The 15,852-nt window shown below is 43.2% G+C and overlaps 1 protein-coding gene across 1 annotated transcript in view; it reads right to left on the minus strand.

Moving 5' to 3' along the window:
• LOC144753747 (tyrosinase-like) overlaps nucleotides 1-10,552 on the minus strand; it is a 45,436-nt gene extending 34,884 nt beyond the window's left edge. The window contains exon 1 of the mRNA XM_078641331.1: nucleotides 9,761-10,552. Within this exon, the coding sequence (XP_078497457.1) occupies nucleotides 9,761-10,552 (792 nt within the window). The remainder of the gene's footprint in view (nucleotides 1-9,760) is intronic.
• Nucleotides 10,553-15,852: the final 5,300 nt, after the last annotated feature.

Below are 15,852 nucleotides of genomic sequence, written 5' to 3' on the forward strand. Positions count from 1 at the left end.
CTGGCCCCCCCAAAACAGGCTCGGGTTCCATGTGGCAGGCATACATGCCCCAAGGGCAGGTCTGTCTGTCATATGGCAGAGGTGTGTATGCACACATGTGCATGCACACCGGAATCGGTATTTTACCATCAAATTGGATTTGATGGTAAAATACCGATTCGGTAAGGCTTGTGGGACTCAGAAGAGTCCCACCAACATCTTAAATTTACCGAATCGGTAAAAATACCGAATCGGTATTTTACAGATTCGGTAAATTTACCGATCAGTAAATTTACCGATTCTGTAAACTTAAGGGCCCTACATCTCAAAATCCAATTACCGGTCGGTAACGGCCGAATTCGGCCGTTACCGACCGGTAATTGGCCACCTACATCTGGCCCCAAATGACCAGGATATCATCTATATACCTATCCCATTTCTGTATATTATCTGAAAAAGTGTTGGCTGACCAGATATTGTCCTCCTTGAAATGGCCCATGTACAGACATGCTATACCAGGCATGAATGTACTGCCCATGGAAGTCCCATAGACTTGAAGGTACATCTTGTCTTCAAATTTAAAGAAATTCTCAGTAAGTGTCATATGCATCTCAGTAAGTGTCATATGCATGAATCTTATGATCCAGTCCACTGTGGCCTTCCATTGCCATTCCTTCTTGCGTAGTTATTGTTCGATGACTCTAAGGCTCTCCTCTTGTGGGATAGTTTTATAGAGAGCCTCTACGTCCAGGCACAACATGATGCCCTTTTCCGGGTCATATTCCATGTATGTCAAAATATTGAGCAGATGTTTTGTGTCTCGAACTTAGGATTTAATTTTGGTCACAAGTGGTCTAAAGAACCACTCCGTATATATTTGGATAAGGACAGGCATTCGGTATATAGGAACTGTAGCATGCTGTGTTCCTTGCAGTAGCAATAGTCTCCTTAGTCCCCCATTTGTGATTGTGGATAGTCATTTCTGGCATCACATTCCCGCAGTGAAAGCAGACATCAATCAGTGTGCCGGCACAATGGGCTTCTATTTCAACAAGTAGTCCCCCACAGATCAGCCCTGAGACCTTCGAATTCCAGGTGCCTCGACCGTCGTGCACAATTCTGTCACTGTTGAACAAGGCACTCCCACTTTTTTCCGGGGTACTGACACAAAAATCATCTAAAGTCTCTGAAACTAAAGGACGTTGCACTCTTTAAAAAAACTTGTGGGCTCTGGCCATGTCCCTTCGTTTAATGCTGTTTCTGGAGTACTACCGGGTGTCATTCCTCCAATTTTCAGACTGCATTTAGTGGTTTGATATTGCAACTTGAGGCTGTTAAGCTGAGCTCTAGTTCTAGGAGTGCTCTCACATCATGTGGTCCAGGCAGACCCTGGTTAGTTGCAACTGTACCATGACCGCATGCAGCTTCTCTTTGGATGTGTCCCATTAGCTGTGCGATGCATCAGTTAAAGGCTAACCTTCCACTATGGCTATTTCACTTTTGTGCAATGTGTGTTCCACTGATGACGATGCCCCTTTCAGTGGTCCATGGATGTCTCCCTTTCCAACACATCTCTTGCTGCCCTTGATCATGAGCTGTGAGTGAGTCCTTTGTTGGTCCACGATCAGCACTGCTCCAGTGTTACACTTTTGTGGGATGCCTTTCAATGTGTCAGACAGGCTGCCACCTGTGCCTGTGTGTTTGTGCAAAGCCCCCTGTTCCATGCCTACATCAAAACTCTCCCAGGTTGCCATGGGAGGCTCTTTTCATCCTCGTGGTGCGAGGAGCACATCTGTTCCTTCATACTGCTACATTAGATGGCGGTCCTTTTTGCTGATGATGATTTGGATCGTCTTTTGGAACTGAGTCCCTTCGAAGCTGCCTGTGCCTTCTTGGCTTTGTAACTACTTAACAGCAACAGGAACTGTTGGTGACTAATTCAATGTCCTTTTACCTTTTTCATGCCTACTAACAAGAATTGTCATTCAGCTCTCTGACTTTTGTCCCGCCTGCATCTGCTTTGACTCTGCTGACCTCTGTGGTCTCTTTTGCTTGATACCACAGACCCGAGCAAGGGAAGCCAGTCATCTGACCGTCATGGATATTGTCATCATCCAGAATCAGGGGGATCCTTCTGCGCAAGGCCAGGTTGTGTAACATGCAGCATGCGACTACCATCTGGCATACCTTCTGTGGTGAGTACCTAAGAGCACCACCAGTCTGGTCCAGGCACCTAAATCTTGACTTCGGGAAGTCCAAAAGTGCACTCCAACACATGACGGGTCCTCCCATGTGCATCATTGTGTTGGACTTTCCTGGGCATTGTTAGATACCTTAGTGGGGACAGCAATCATGGACGATTGGGATACCCAGAGTCACCTAGTTGTGGGACCGACAGGCAAACAGTGTGTTCTGAATATGTGGGGAGAGCAGCATGACACACATACATCACAGTCATGGACACAGCCCACTCACCAACAATTCAGGCCAGCTTGGGATGCTGTTGGGCCATCAATTGGGGTATGGTGCTGTTCCACAAGATGTGGGAGTCATGTGCTGACCCAGGACACTTTGCACACATGTGTGAGATGATCTGATCCACCTGTCAGAGCTCTTGCATGTTGATGGAGTGGTAGTGTTTGCGGTTCCTATAGATGTGTTTGCTTGCCTGCGGTGGAACGGGGGCAATGTGGGTACCATCAATGGCTCCCATAACACTTGAAATACCTCCCAGGAGATAGGACTCCCTTCACAGCTGCCAATTCATCCCTCCTCTGGAAGTGGACACATCTGTCCTTGTAAAGCATCAATGCTGACAGGGCGTCACACAACACCATGCTGAACATGGGCTGTGCCATCCTACCGGTGCTGGACACAGTGTACTGGAAAGACCCAGAAGCGAAGAAATGCAGTGCAGCTATAACCTTCACAGTAGCAGATGATGCAGCCAAATACATTCTTTCGGGCTTCAAATCAAGCTCCAACTAGGCACATAATTTCCATATTGTGCAGCAATCCAAACTGAATTTCTGGATGATTTTGATGTCCTCCATCGTCGTCAGGTCGGGGACCGGTCAAAAGATGGGTGGTCTCCTCCTACGCAGTCAGGGTACACAAGCATGGGCTGAGTTATAGATGAGATGTGATACACAGCTTACCCAGAGACTCGCACAAGCACTACATTGACAGGACTCATAGTCACGCGTGAAATGCACAAGTGACCTGCATTCAGATGTTTTTCTTCACTCACTCGGCATACTGACACTACGACATCCAGAGAGGTCCATGTGTACGGCATAGAGCACACTGCTACATGAAGGATGAGCTGCCATGTGGTTAGATTGCACAGCACTTGCGCTTCCTAGCATCAGTGCAGTGTAGCTGCTGTCACTGGATGACCACAAGCTTTAGTTCCACAATACACAACAAAGTACGAGATGAGGGCAGGGAGTGTCATATGGGCAGCAAAACATGGATATTTAGCATTGTGGACAGACACATGTGGACAGTATGGGGTCAGTCCTGCGTGAGTGTGTGTGGAATTTGCATTGCAATGTTCACCTGAATGAGGCACAAAGGCACATGGATTGTGCATACATGCCCCCACGGCTGACAATTACCAAGGATGTCGGTCAGAGCTATGTTTGTTTGTTCTATATGTGCACTACTATGACGTGTGTGGGAACATTGACAAGTATTGGAAGCTATGCACAGTGCACGCCAACTGCATGCCACACCAGTACATGTGTTGGGAACACTAGTGATTACATGTATGTCAGATTTGCAGACATCAGACACCTCTGATTGTCTGCCTACATCACTGTCCCTTCACATGTCGACCGCTGGCCAAGAGAGGACATTAAGATGTCAAGTGATATACAAGCGATGTTCACAGGTTGGATGTTTCATCGCACAACATTGGAACAGAGACCTGTGTCATTTTTTACTCCTTCCCTCATTTCAGTCTATGCTGGCAATGAGGCAGGGCTATGTATGTACTTTCACTCTCCTTTTCTTGGGCATGCCATGTGTGTGAGGACTTGACTCAACGGTCACACTCTCTCATACATGCCATGTGTGTGGGGCCCTGATTCAGGGGCCACTCTCTCTTATACCTTCACAGTGTAGGGACCAACTGGTCACTGCTCTCGTTGTTCTGATGTACTAGCCACTCTCAGAGGGATGGCTTTCCCCCCACCCCACAGCCACCCAGCAGAGGCGTAACTGGACATGTGACCCAGCCAACAAATAGGGCTGGACAGAAGTGCCCTGGGACAGTTCTCCTATACTTGTTTGGTGTCTGTGTGGTTATTTTATATGCACAACATTACACATGGGGTGCATCAATCACTTTAGGCAAATGAGTTGTGATGTGTGGTGTAATTCGCATGGTGCCAATACAAATGCAGTATGTGTTCGCATGCGCTGTAGCTGGCATCCGCAGTGATGACACGCATTGGCCCCAATTGGATGACGGGTTGCGATCACAGTTTCCCAGCTGCTGCAATGTGGCAACCACTATGAGAATAAGCCATCAGCCAATGGGAGCCTTCAGGGTAAATATTTTGATATTGTGGCGTACGAGCTCTACAACGGCAGGGCTCAGCATGGTACAAATTGCCTTCAGGGGCACTGAGGGTCACTCATGTAGATTGGGTGTTCCTTGCACTTTGCCGCAATGCTTGCTGGGAGTTGTAGTTGTTCAGGGGTTCCATTTATTTATTTATTTATTTTGAAAGTTTTGTATAGCGCGAACAAGATCTTTACAGATATCAGAGCGCTTCACATAGGAGAGGGGAGCATGAGGGAACATAGTCAAACAGGTAAGTAAAAAATGATACTAGTACAAACACGTGGCAACCAGGAGAATCACATAAGGCATTAATACATATAAAAACAAATAAGCCAAGGTGTTGAACAAGGAGTACCGAGCAGCGCGGAGACTTAACAAAGTTCAGAATAGCAGTTCAGTTGTATTTAGCCATGAATATGGCTTTTACTTCTTTCTTAAACAGTGCAGTAGAGGAGACAAGCCTAGTTTCAGGGGGGAGTGAGTTCCAGATCCTGGGTGCCATTCCTGAGAAGGAGCGTTTATAAGTTTTTTCCTTCCGGAATCTTCGAGGCTTCAGCAGAAGATTGTTTGTGCCTCTGGTGTTTCTAGAGCCACCAGAGATTGTCAGCTTCTGAGTGAGATAGCTTGGTGAGCGCATGTGGACAGCTTTATGCGTCATGCAGGCGATTTTCAGATGTATTCTGGCTTCGAAAGGCAGCCAGTTCAGGTTTTTAAAGTCGGGGGAGATATGTGAGTGTTTTCTTGAACCAGTGATGAGTCTCGCTGCAGCGTTTAGAGAAGCTCTTAGTGGAGCAGTAGTAGTTAGGGGGAGTCCGCATAGGGCGATGTTGCCATATTCTATTCGAGGGATGACTAGTGCTTGTACTGCAGTTCGGAAGTCATTGGCAGGGAGGAAGGGTTTAAGTTTCCTCAGGGTGTTTATTTGGAAGTTCGCTCCCTTCGTTGCCTTGCTGATATGTTGCTGCATGTTGAGATTGGTGTCAAGTGTAATGCCTAAGGATTTTGCTGCGTCTACGATGGTGGGTTGGACATTGAGTGCAGTTAGGTCTTTAAGCCAGAGTTGTGTGGTAGAGATCTTGGTGGGAGGTGAGATAAGAAGGAACTCTGTTTTCAGAGCATTGAGTTTGAGATGATTATCAGCAAGCCAGGATTGGGTGCTTCTGATCGTTGAGTTCAGGAGCAAAATGTCTTTGGGGGATTGTAATTTGAGATATAGTTGGGTATCATCAGCGTACATATGAAAGTGTATATTGGACTCTTGTAACAAGGTGGTGAGGGGTTCCATGACTAGGTTGAACAAAGTTGGGGATAGGGAGGAACCTTGTGGGACGCCTAACGAAACAGGTATGGGCGGGGACATCAGGTTGTTACTTTTGAATTTCTGCGTCCTGTTGTGTAGAAAGGAAGTGAACCATTTGAGGACTGTCCCAGATAGCCCCATTCTTGTGTTTAGTAGTTCGAGTAATTTCTCATGCTTAACGGTGTCAAAAGCTGAAGAGAGATCAAGAAGGATGAGGAGACAGGTATCGTTTTGATCTAACATTTGAAGGGCGTCGTCAATTATGTGAGTCATAGCCGTTTCAGTGCTGTGCCCCGCTCGGAAGCCTGATTGATGCGGATTGAGGAGGCCAAACTGGTCAATGTGTTTAGTCAATTGTATTTGTGCGCATTTTTCCAGCAGTTTGGCGAGAGTGGGGATATTGGTAATGGGACGATAGTTGTTTAAATCAGAGGGGTCGGCTGTTGGTTTCTTTAGTAAAGGCGTGACTTGTCCTACTTTGAGGGATTCAGGGATTGTTCCTTGTTGAAGTGAGCTGTTGATAATTTTAGTCCAGATTGGGAGGAGCAGAGGGATAAAGTCCTTTACAGCGTTAGCAGGGAGGGGGTCCGTGAGATGATTGGATGGCTTGATGGTGCTGAGCAGTTTCCCTATTTCATCTTCAGAGTAGGTGACAAAGGATGACCAAGTGGCATTGTTTTTCCGTTGCGTGGGCGCTATGCAATGAGGCTTGGAGTAGAGGCTTGCGTCAATGATGAGATCGCTCTTTATGTTGTCAGTTTTTTGGATAAAGAAAGTGGAGAAATCTTCACAGGAGGGTGTCTCGTGCATATTGCTTTGTGGCTGGGGTTGTTCCTTGCATTGAGTTCTGATTAGTTCAAACAGTTTCCTCGGCCTGTTCCTTGCTTGGTCTAGCTGGTGGCTGAAGAAAACTGTTTTTGCGCGTTTCATTTTCCTGAAGTAGGAGTTTCTCTTTTTCTTCAGTGTTTTTAGATGCAGTGCAGAGGGGGCTGATCTCCAGGTGCGATCCGCCATTCGCATGGCTTGTCTGTCCTCGTTGAGACTCCCGTCGTACCATGGGTTGGAAATTTTGGAAGATACTCTTTTTAGTTGCATAGGTGCAGCCTCATCAATTATTGTGGTCATTGCGTTGAGATAGTGGTCAGTCAAGGATTGAACGTCCGAGATGCCGGCAGGGGGAGCTAGAAGATTGCAGCTGTTAGGGGGTAGAGAGTTTGGTTTGAGTTTTTTCAGGTCTCTTTTCCAAATTTTGGGCTTAGTCGTTTGAGCCGGGTTAACTTTGACTTTTTCATTGATGTAGAAAGTGACAATATGATGATCTGACCAGTCGCAGGGTTGGATCGATTCAAGTTGGATAGATTCTTCTTTGGAGATGATAAGGTCGAGGATAGAGCCTTTCTCGTGGGTCGGGCTGTTGCATATTTGGGTTAGGTCAAGGGCCTTGAGGAAATTTTTAAGACTATGTACCACCGCGTCCTTGTTATCGTTCCAGCGGAGGTTGAAGTCACCGAGGTATATTTGGGTGAGCTGCCGTCCGGAATTGGTTGAGATCATATCCATGATTTGTTGGGAGAAGATAGCGTTTTCCCCGGGTGGGTGGTAAATGCCGTGAAGAGAGCATATCGGTTTGCCCTCACTAATAATATCGAGGCATATGTATTCACATGAAGTTGGGGAGGGTAGGGAGGAGGAGGTGACTTTCAAAACAGAGAGGTTACTCCTGTGTATGCATGCGATTCCACCGCCTATTTTGCCGGGCCTGTCAAGTCTAATGATGTGATAGTTTGGCGGAACCAGAATGTCCATTACAGGTGTAGAGGATTCAGTTAGCCATGTTTCAGTCATGATGATTAGGTCAAGGTCCAATGATAAGATGAGATCAGTGATGGCGGAGGAGTGTCTAGAGGCCGATCTGCAGTTGAGGAGGGTGCATTTGAGACGTGGTGTGTCGAGGGAGGTAGAGGGTACTAGAGAGAGGGGGACTTTTCTAAGGTTATTAGGTATCGAGCTTCTGTTCTTTAGTGTCGGGGGTCTGAGGGGATTGGAGTGTATCGTGGGAATAGTGAGGTGTGTGGCGGATGAGCGGTGTATGTGTACTGGGTCATAGGAGCTGAGGAGGGTGTGGGTTTCGAATTCCGTAAGAGGGTTTCATGGGCGATAAGGGCGGTTGTTGCGATTGCGAACAGGGATTGAGGTCCAATGAGGGGAGTGTAGTGTGAGAGGAACAACAGGAAGGGTGAGGGGCCTGTTGGGGCGGTTGCTGCGTTTGCGGGTAGGAATTGAAGCACGGTGTGTGGAGTGATGAGTGTGGGAATCGTCCGGAGGGAAGGGAGACCTGTTGGGAGGGAAGGTGGTAGAAGGTAAAGGGTGTTTGGGGTGTGTGGTGAGTACTTCTTTGATGTTGTGAATGTCTTCTTTGATCTGGGTGAGGGTGGACATAATCACGTCCAACGTGGGATAGGTGCTGGGGGTGGGGGGTGGGTGCGTCAGGGGTGAGTTCAAAGTCTGGGAGATGGCATGCGGGTCGGGAGGGGGGATGGTGTCCGTGCTAGGCTCCGTAGAATGGGCCCTGAGGAAAGTTTTTTTGGCTGGGGTGTCATTGGGGTAGGGAGTCATTGTGGTAGGGAGTGGTGTTGGAGCAGGGAGGAGGTTTGCGGTATAGGTGAGGACCTTGGTTGTAGGCGGCGAGATCCAAACGGGGGATGATTGCATGTTAATGGTGTCGGGGGTGCAAGAGGGGTAATGGGGGCTGAGAATGGGGGGGAGATGTGGTACGAGCTGGTCCTGCTGTGTGGAGAAGGTATTGAATTTGAGACGGTGGCGTGTTCTGCGTGTTTCATTAGAGGGTGGTAGTGGGGGCTGAGGATGGGGGGGGTAAGGGGTGTGGGGATAAAGGGTGGGATTTGTCGTTGTGAGCGTCAGGCTGGAGATATTTGGTACGTACCTTTGCTGTTGGTATCGTGTATGCCAGAAGTGCGGCAGGTAGTGCAGCGGGAAGGCCTATTGCGTGGGATCCATGCCGACTTCGGTGGTTTGATGGGTTCTGTATTGGCTCTTCCTCCCTTTGTTGTGTATCTGCTATTCGCAACATGGTGTTTTTTATGTAGCGGTGGGAAGTAGTCTGGTTGGCAAATAGAGCATGTTTCCGCACGCCGGTCTTGCTCTGTTGGCTTCATACACCACCGTTGAGTTCGCAAAAGACATGCAGAGCCTGAAAGACTGTGGCAGTTGGGAAATGGTCTCAGTTTGATAATTGTAACTCGGTGGTCGCAAAGTCCGTACCTGGTGGGGGTGGGGGGATGGATAGTTTCTGCCACTGTCCCCAGTGCAGATGGGCTCCCATCCATCATCGTATGAGCCCCTAAGTTTGTGAATTTGAAAAAGGTTGGAATCCTTTTTATCCATGTCACACAGCAATGGTAAGTGATCAATATATCAACAAATGACAGAGAATACATAAATAGAGTCAGACAGGGTTCTTGGGTGTGCCTACAAGTGACCCTCTTCCATTGCATAGCCCTGGGTGATGTTGGTCATGATGATTATGGATGTTTGGTTTGTAAATTAATAAGTATGTTGAAGTCATTTTCTCCAAGTAATGTAATCCTCTACCCCCCAGAGTAAAGGCCTGCCTATCTTTTATGATACAATTTAAGTTTCAAGAGATTCTTATGAACTAACATATGATCAATTGTGTATTTCAGTGGTGGAGCATTGGGCTGATTCTCTCACATTAACAACAGTAAAGAAAACCATCCCATTGTAGATACATTTTGTTTTACCTACTAAGTTTGTACCCCCTTCGATTATACATGACTTCACTGCTTTGCAGACCAATGCACACATTCATGGACACACACACACATCATGGCAACTTTCTAAACAAACAGACAGAGTTGTGTATTTACCTTCCAATTGGCGAAGTACGAGGTAGAAGTCAGCAAGCCCTGGGAATTGCTCTTGCCCATCATGTCCGTGCAGATGCTGCATGCCCGGCCATCCGTACTCCAGTCATAGTACGGAATGGCAAAATCATGGTCATTGGTTAGAATCTGCATTTCCCTCTCAAAAAACAGGAGGTACCACCGATGCCAAGAAAGGAAGTTAGGGCCTGCATGAGTAGAGGTTATGGTCCCATCAAACATATTATTTTCTAGGAATGGTGCAACGGTATAAGAGTGTATGGAGGCAAAGACATCATACACAGTGGCTTCAACGAATCGGAAGGTGTTTCTGTCAAGCCTGTTGCCAGTAACGAGAATTTTATACCTTGTACTTGTTTTCAACTTTGCAAGGCTCAGATAACTGAAAAATGTCAATCTCTCTTGACGAGAGAGCTCACGGATGTCCCTCCTGATGATGGTCTTCTTCTCAGTGCACTTGTTTCCATAGAAGCCAAACTTACATTCTCCACAGTCAAAACCACTGTAGTTCCCATTACAGATACAAACACTGTTGTAGTACTCATGCGGCCAGTCTAAGCGGTCATCGTTGGTCTGAGTAAAGCTCCTCTTCTCTGAATACGTCTGATGGCTGAACCTGCAGAGTCCTCTTCCTGAGTCTACGCCACACATGCTGCCGTCCTTCCATTTAGGGCAGCAGTGCCTGTCCTTCAGGGCCTGGTCAGTAGTGCAGGCAGTGGGGAACTGCCCCATGACCCCACTAAGGAACACAGGTAGGAGCACAAGAGAGAACAGCATGGTTTCCACAGATCTTTGATGATCTAGTGTCTGCCTGGAGAGGAAAAGAAACTTAATGAATTCCATGTTACCCTGCTTTGGAAGGCATGAGTTTAAAAAAGGTACATGGTCATGGCAGAGGACATTAGTGCAACAACAACATCAGCTTCATTAATAGAACTATTGTGCCAATGGTGAGAACCAGCCTCAGAGGAGCTTGATTCTCCTACTTCTGCCTGCTTTGACCTGAACCATTCCTGACAATGGCTTGGTGGCAATAATTACCCATGTCTTTTGATCAGACAACATATAGTCTTTGTGAATGTACAAGGACTTGTGTGCTGAGAAACAGAAACCAGGAGAAGGAAATAGAATAGTAAAGTTTGAGAATTATAAAATGAGTAAAGAGTCCAGATAGGGCATCAGGAAGACATCTGGGATTAAACGACCCTGGTGACATCCAGAAGAAAAAGCAAAGCTTCACTGCATGGAGACAGACGTGGGAAGGAATATGAAGGGAGTTGAGTACCTCTCAATCTGCCAACTTCTTCCTATAAGTTTTCCAATGCCTTCCGCCCTTGATCAAATTCCATATATCTGCATCGGTTCCCTTACTTAGGTTCGTATATTCTGATCACATCCTCAGTTCTGGAGTCTCTACTCACTCGGATCTGGAAATTAATCCTACAATCTGTTACTTCAGTATTCTCAGACTGTTGTTTTAATGTCCCAAACTCCCTTGAAACTGTCACACTCTGTGTTCTCTGGGTCCCACCTTCAGGGTAATCTCTTTGATAATATTAGAGGTCACCACATGCTTGAGGCTGTGAGTACCTCAGACCTTCTCCAGTCTGTACCCTCCACTTGCCCCTCTGGAATCCCACTCTAAGGCTCATCTGCAGGACTACAATGATGATCCCCAGTTCTCTGATACTCTGAGAAGCTATGTGATCTCTACTCTCCCTTCCCCCAAGACACTGGTAAGTGAAGTCCAACCCTAAGGCTTGTCTCCTACACTCGGATATCTACAACTCCTCCAGAGCTCTAATCACCTTTTCTCTGTCTAATCACTGGCTCAGTAAGTATCTCTAAATTAGGCCTGGGTGGTAAATTCTGTTCGCTTGCAGAATTTGGGTATTTTCGCATTCCGCGGAGAATACAGAATCACATTTTCAAAATGCATGTTCGTGAGATATTACTCCCTGAGCATGCAAACAGCATTCGAGAACAGGAAAAAAGCATTGCATATGGGGGGAACAAGCAATCCTCCATGGTCGCTGAACTTTTGTGTGCTCATGGAGATTTTTTACCGTTTCGTCTAGCCTTGCGTAGCGCGACCACGCACATTCCGCACACCTCCACTCTAAATGGTGATGAGACAGAACTTTGGGAAAAAGAATTCAAACTACAATAATAATGAGTGAAAAATATTGTGGAATAGAAATATCGAGTGCAAGAATAGGGTTGTCAAGATTATCGATTTGAAGGTAACTAATATTGATTTTAAAAATATAGAACTCATTAATATCGTTCGCAAAAATACAGTTGTTTAAAATATTGTTTTTTAATTATTGTTATGTTTTTGAGTATATATTTCAAATGTATATGACATTAATTTTTTGTTTAAATATTGTTTATGTTTCTTACAATATTAGTTTTTAGTAGTAATGTGATTTAATTTAACTTTGTGTTTTTAGCACTGTAATGGGTTGTGGGTTTATTGGGGTATTGGGTGGGAGGTAATTTATTAATAAGTAGTTGTTAATTAATAATGATGAATTAAGGGATAAAGGAGTAAAGGGCAGGAAGTGATTCATTTTTAATATAATATTAATTAGTTGTTAATGAATAATAATTAATTAATTGATAATAATTATGCTAATTGTGTAATATATATTTTTTAGCTGTGAGCTGTGTAGTAATAGGGGTTAAAGATGGGAAGTAATTTATTTTTAATTTATTAATATTTAGTTGTTAATTAATGATTACCTAATTGATACTTAATTATGTTAGTTTTTGTAATTAAGTTTGTTTTTTAGATGAGGGTTGTGGGGTATATAGAGGTAAAGGGTGAGAAGTAATTTACGTTTTATATAATGAATAAACAAATATTAATTCATAGTAATTAGTTCTTTGATCATTAATTTTGTTAATTGTTTAATTCAATGTTTTTTAGGTTTGGGTTGTTGAATTTACAGGGTTAAAAGGTGGAGAGTAAACTATTTTGTTGTGTTTGTTAATTACTTGTGAAACTTGTAAATTAATTAATTCAATTGTGTTATTACCTCTGTTTTTTAGTTTCATATTAGGTTGGGGATGGAGAGTTTATATGAGTAAAAGGTGGGAAGCTAATTAATTTAATGAATTTTGATTTATTTTTGTTAATTTTGCAAGTAAATCTTGAAATATCTTAAAATATTAAAGATATCTCTATTTTGTATTCAACATATGTTTAATGTTTTTTCTTTTATTAAAATTATTTTAATGTTTAAGATATTTTTATTTTCTAAAATGTTACAGTGACTGGGGTGGGAATAGTACATTTTACCCCACTGCAATCCAACACTTTCCCTACTAATGCACTGACTGGAGTGGGAATAGTACATTTCACCCCTCTAAAATACAACACTTTTCCTACTGTTGCATTGACTAGAGTTGGAAAAGTAAATTGTACCCCTCCGCAATTCAACACTTTCCTACTTTTGCACTGACTGGAGCGAGGATAGTTCATTTTAGCCTTCCGCAATCCAACACTTTCCCTACTTTTGTACTGAGTGGAGTGGGAATAGTGCATTTAGATGCGTGTTGTGGGTTTTGTAGGGCTTTGAGATGGAAAGTAAATTAATTTTACATTTGTAATATTAAATATTCTTCTATTTTCTATTCAACATATCTTTCAACTTACTATTTTTAAATTATTTTCATGTTTAACCCATTCCCTACTTTTGCACTGAATGGAGTGGGAATAGTACATTTCACCACTCCGCAATCCAAAAATTTCTCTACTTTTGCAGTGACTGGAGTGGGGATAGTAAATTTTACCACACTGCAATCCAACACATTCCCTACTGTTGCACTGACTGAAGCGTGTATATTAACTTTTTTGTTTTTGTTATTTAAAATATTTACTGTTTTAATTGTACTGGGAATACTTAAATGTAATATTTTCCAATGTTATATTTTAATTATTGTAATATTTATTGTAGTTAGAGTAGGACGTCTATTTTTTTGTGTTCTAATGTTTTTATATACAAAATAATATTAAGAAATGTGATTATTTTTTTGTTTGTAAATTATTCATAAGTACATTTGTAAACATATGTTTACATTTTCTATTTATCTAAATTGTTTTTCTTTTTTAATATTTTATGATGTTGGTATATTTAAATATGTATACATATATTACATATATTTTTGATAATATTATATAATTTACGAATTATATTATTGTTTATAAATGGAAACGCAAGTTTATTAGACCAAACAACAGTATAACATGAAAATGAAGACATTATCCAGTGTATAGGTATTTCTGTAAAGTTTAAATATTTTTCATATATATCTATGCAAAGGTGTATTGAAGAATGACTGGATTTACAACTGCCTGAATGGATTATTTAGTAGGCAGGTGACCTACTGTATAAGTGAGTAATTGAACATGTTTTACTGAATGCATTGGTTAGTGACTAAACTTTGTGAAAGTCTGTATTAGTCAGTCAGTTGGTGTGTAATCAGCTGCATGGGTTGGTGAGTAGCTACATGACTTTCAATATGGGCTATTGATTTGTTGTCTGAGTATCTGTATGGGTGCCTGAGTGTCTGTGTGGGTGGGTGGATGGGTGTGTGACTCTGTGCATAGATGTCTGAGTGGGTGGTTCATTGGTTGTATGTATTAAAAAGTGCACCTGGGAAGGGCTGTATGGGTGAGACAGTATATATGTGGGTGTGTTGGTGAGTGAATGAACTTCTCAGTGGTATAAGTGTGAGTAACTACATATGTTTTAAGGCAGTAAATGTGAGTGTTGGAGTATATAAATGACTATACGTGAGAGTGAAAGACAAGTGTTTAGGTGGTTGGAGGACTGCATGCAGAGTGGATAGGCCTTTTAAGTAGTCCATGTGGTAAGCCCTGGCTCGCTGCATGATTACTTGGGTGCTGACAGAATGATTCGAATACAGCAAAGAGAGTGCCTGGGTGAATTTATTAGTGGTTGGGTTTTGGCACAGTGAATGGATAAGAACATGGTACTAAATGAGTCACCAGAAGAGAGCAAGGGGAGTGATAGGTTGTTTGCTGGAGTGTATGGGTAATGACTAGGGAATTGAAGGTGTGAAAGACAAGTATGTAGGTCACAGCTTTCCAAACTGTGTGGCGCGACACGTTACTGTGTCACGCCCCATGCGTGGGTGTGTCGCGCGATGCCATGCAATGACGTCAGGGGCCGACATTAGGGGAATGCGTTATGCGACTCGAGACTGAAATCAAAGGGCAGCGAACGGGTCTCTTGTCGTTACCACACATGGACACTAGGTGGCGCTACAAAAACTGAGATCAAATCAAATCAAATCAATAAACTTTATTCGACTATATTTCATAGCCATAAAAGTACATAAAATCACATTACAAAATAGACAAATGTGAACTGATTATAAACATAGATAACAAAGATAAAAGAAGTGTATGCTTCATAAAATATAAAACGTAAATGGAAATCATGTTAGCATAGTTTTACGCAAATAAAATACACTTTTGAGATAAGTCACAATAGAAGAAACAGTAAAAATATCCTCTAGAGTCAAAATAGCCAAGAAGGCTGGGCGACAGAATCTCACATCCATAGCTTTTACGATAGGCACAATCCACCTCTTTCTGGATAATAAATAAAATCTACAAAAAATAATATATGTATATCTGATTGATCAGAAATACAATCACAGGGACATTTGGGCAAGACCCTTGCCCAGTCATTCATTACGGGGAAGCTTAATGATCTGAAAAGAATTCCAAATCTAAATCTTATTAATAAGAATCTTTCCTGTTCATTCATGTGTAATTTGAGGTAGGGTTGGATGGAGTTAACATTAGTGGCCAACTGGTGAGAAATCACAGTTTTTTTCATTAGTTCACCTACTTGTCTTTGATCATGGAAGAAATCCAAACACAGGATTTTTAGATTTTTTCTGGAGATCCCAAACAGAGTTTCAGGGTCATCAAAGAACTCTGGATGTTTAATATTCTTACAGACTTTTTTGATATAACACAACCATTTTATCCCTTTTGCCCCATCAAGTTTTAGCACATCTCTTAGTATGAGTCTATT

Source organism: Lissotriton helveticus, chromosome 5_1 (genome assembly GCF_964261635.1).
Source record: "Lissotriton helveticus chromosome 5_1, aLisHel1.1, whole genome shotgun sequence".
NCBI lineage: Eukaryota > Metazoa > Chordata > Amphibia > Caudata > Salamandridae > Lissotriton > Lissotriton helveticus.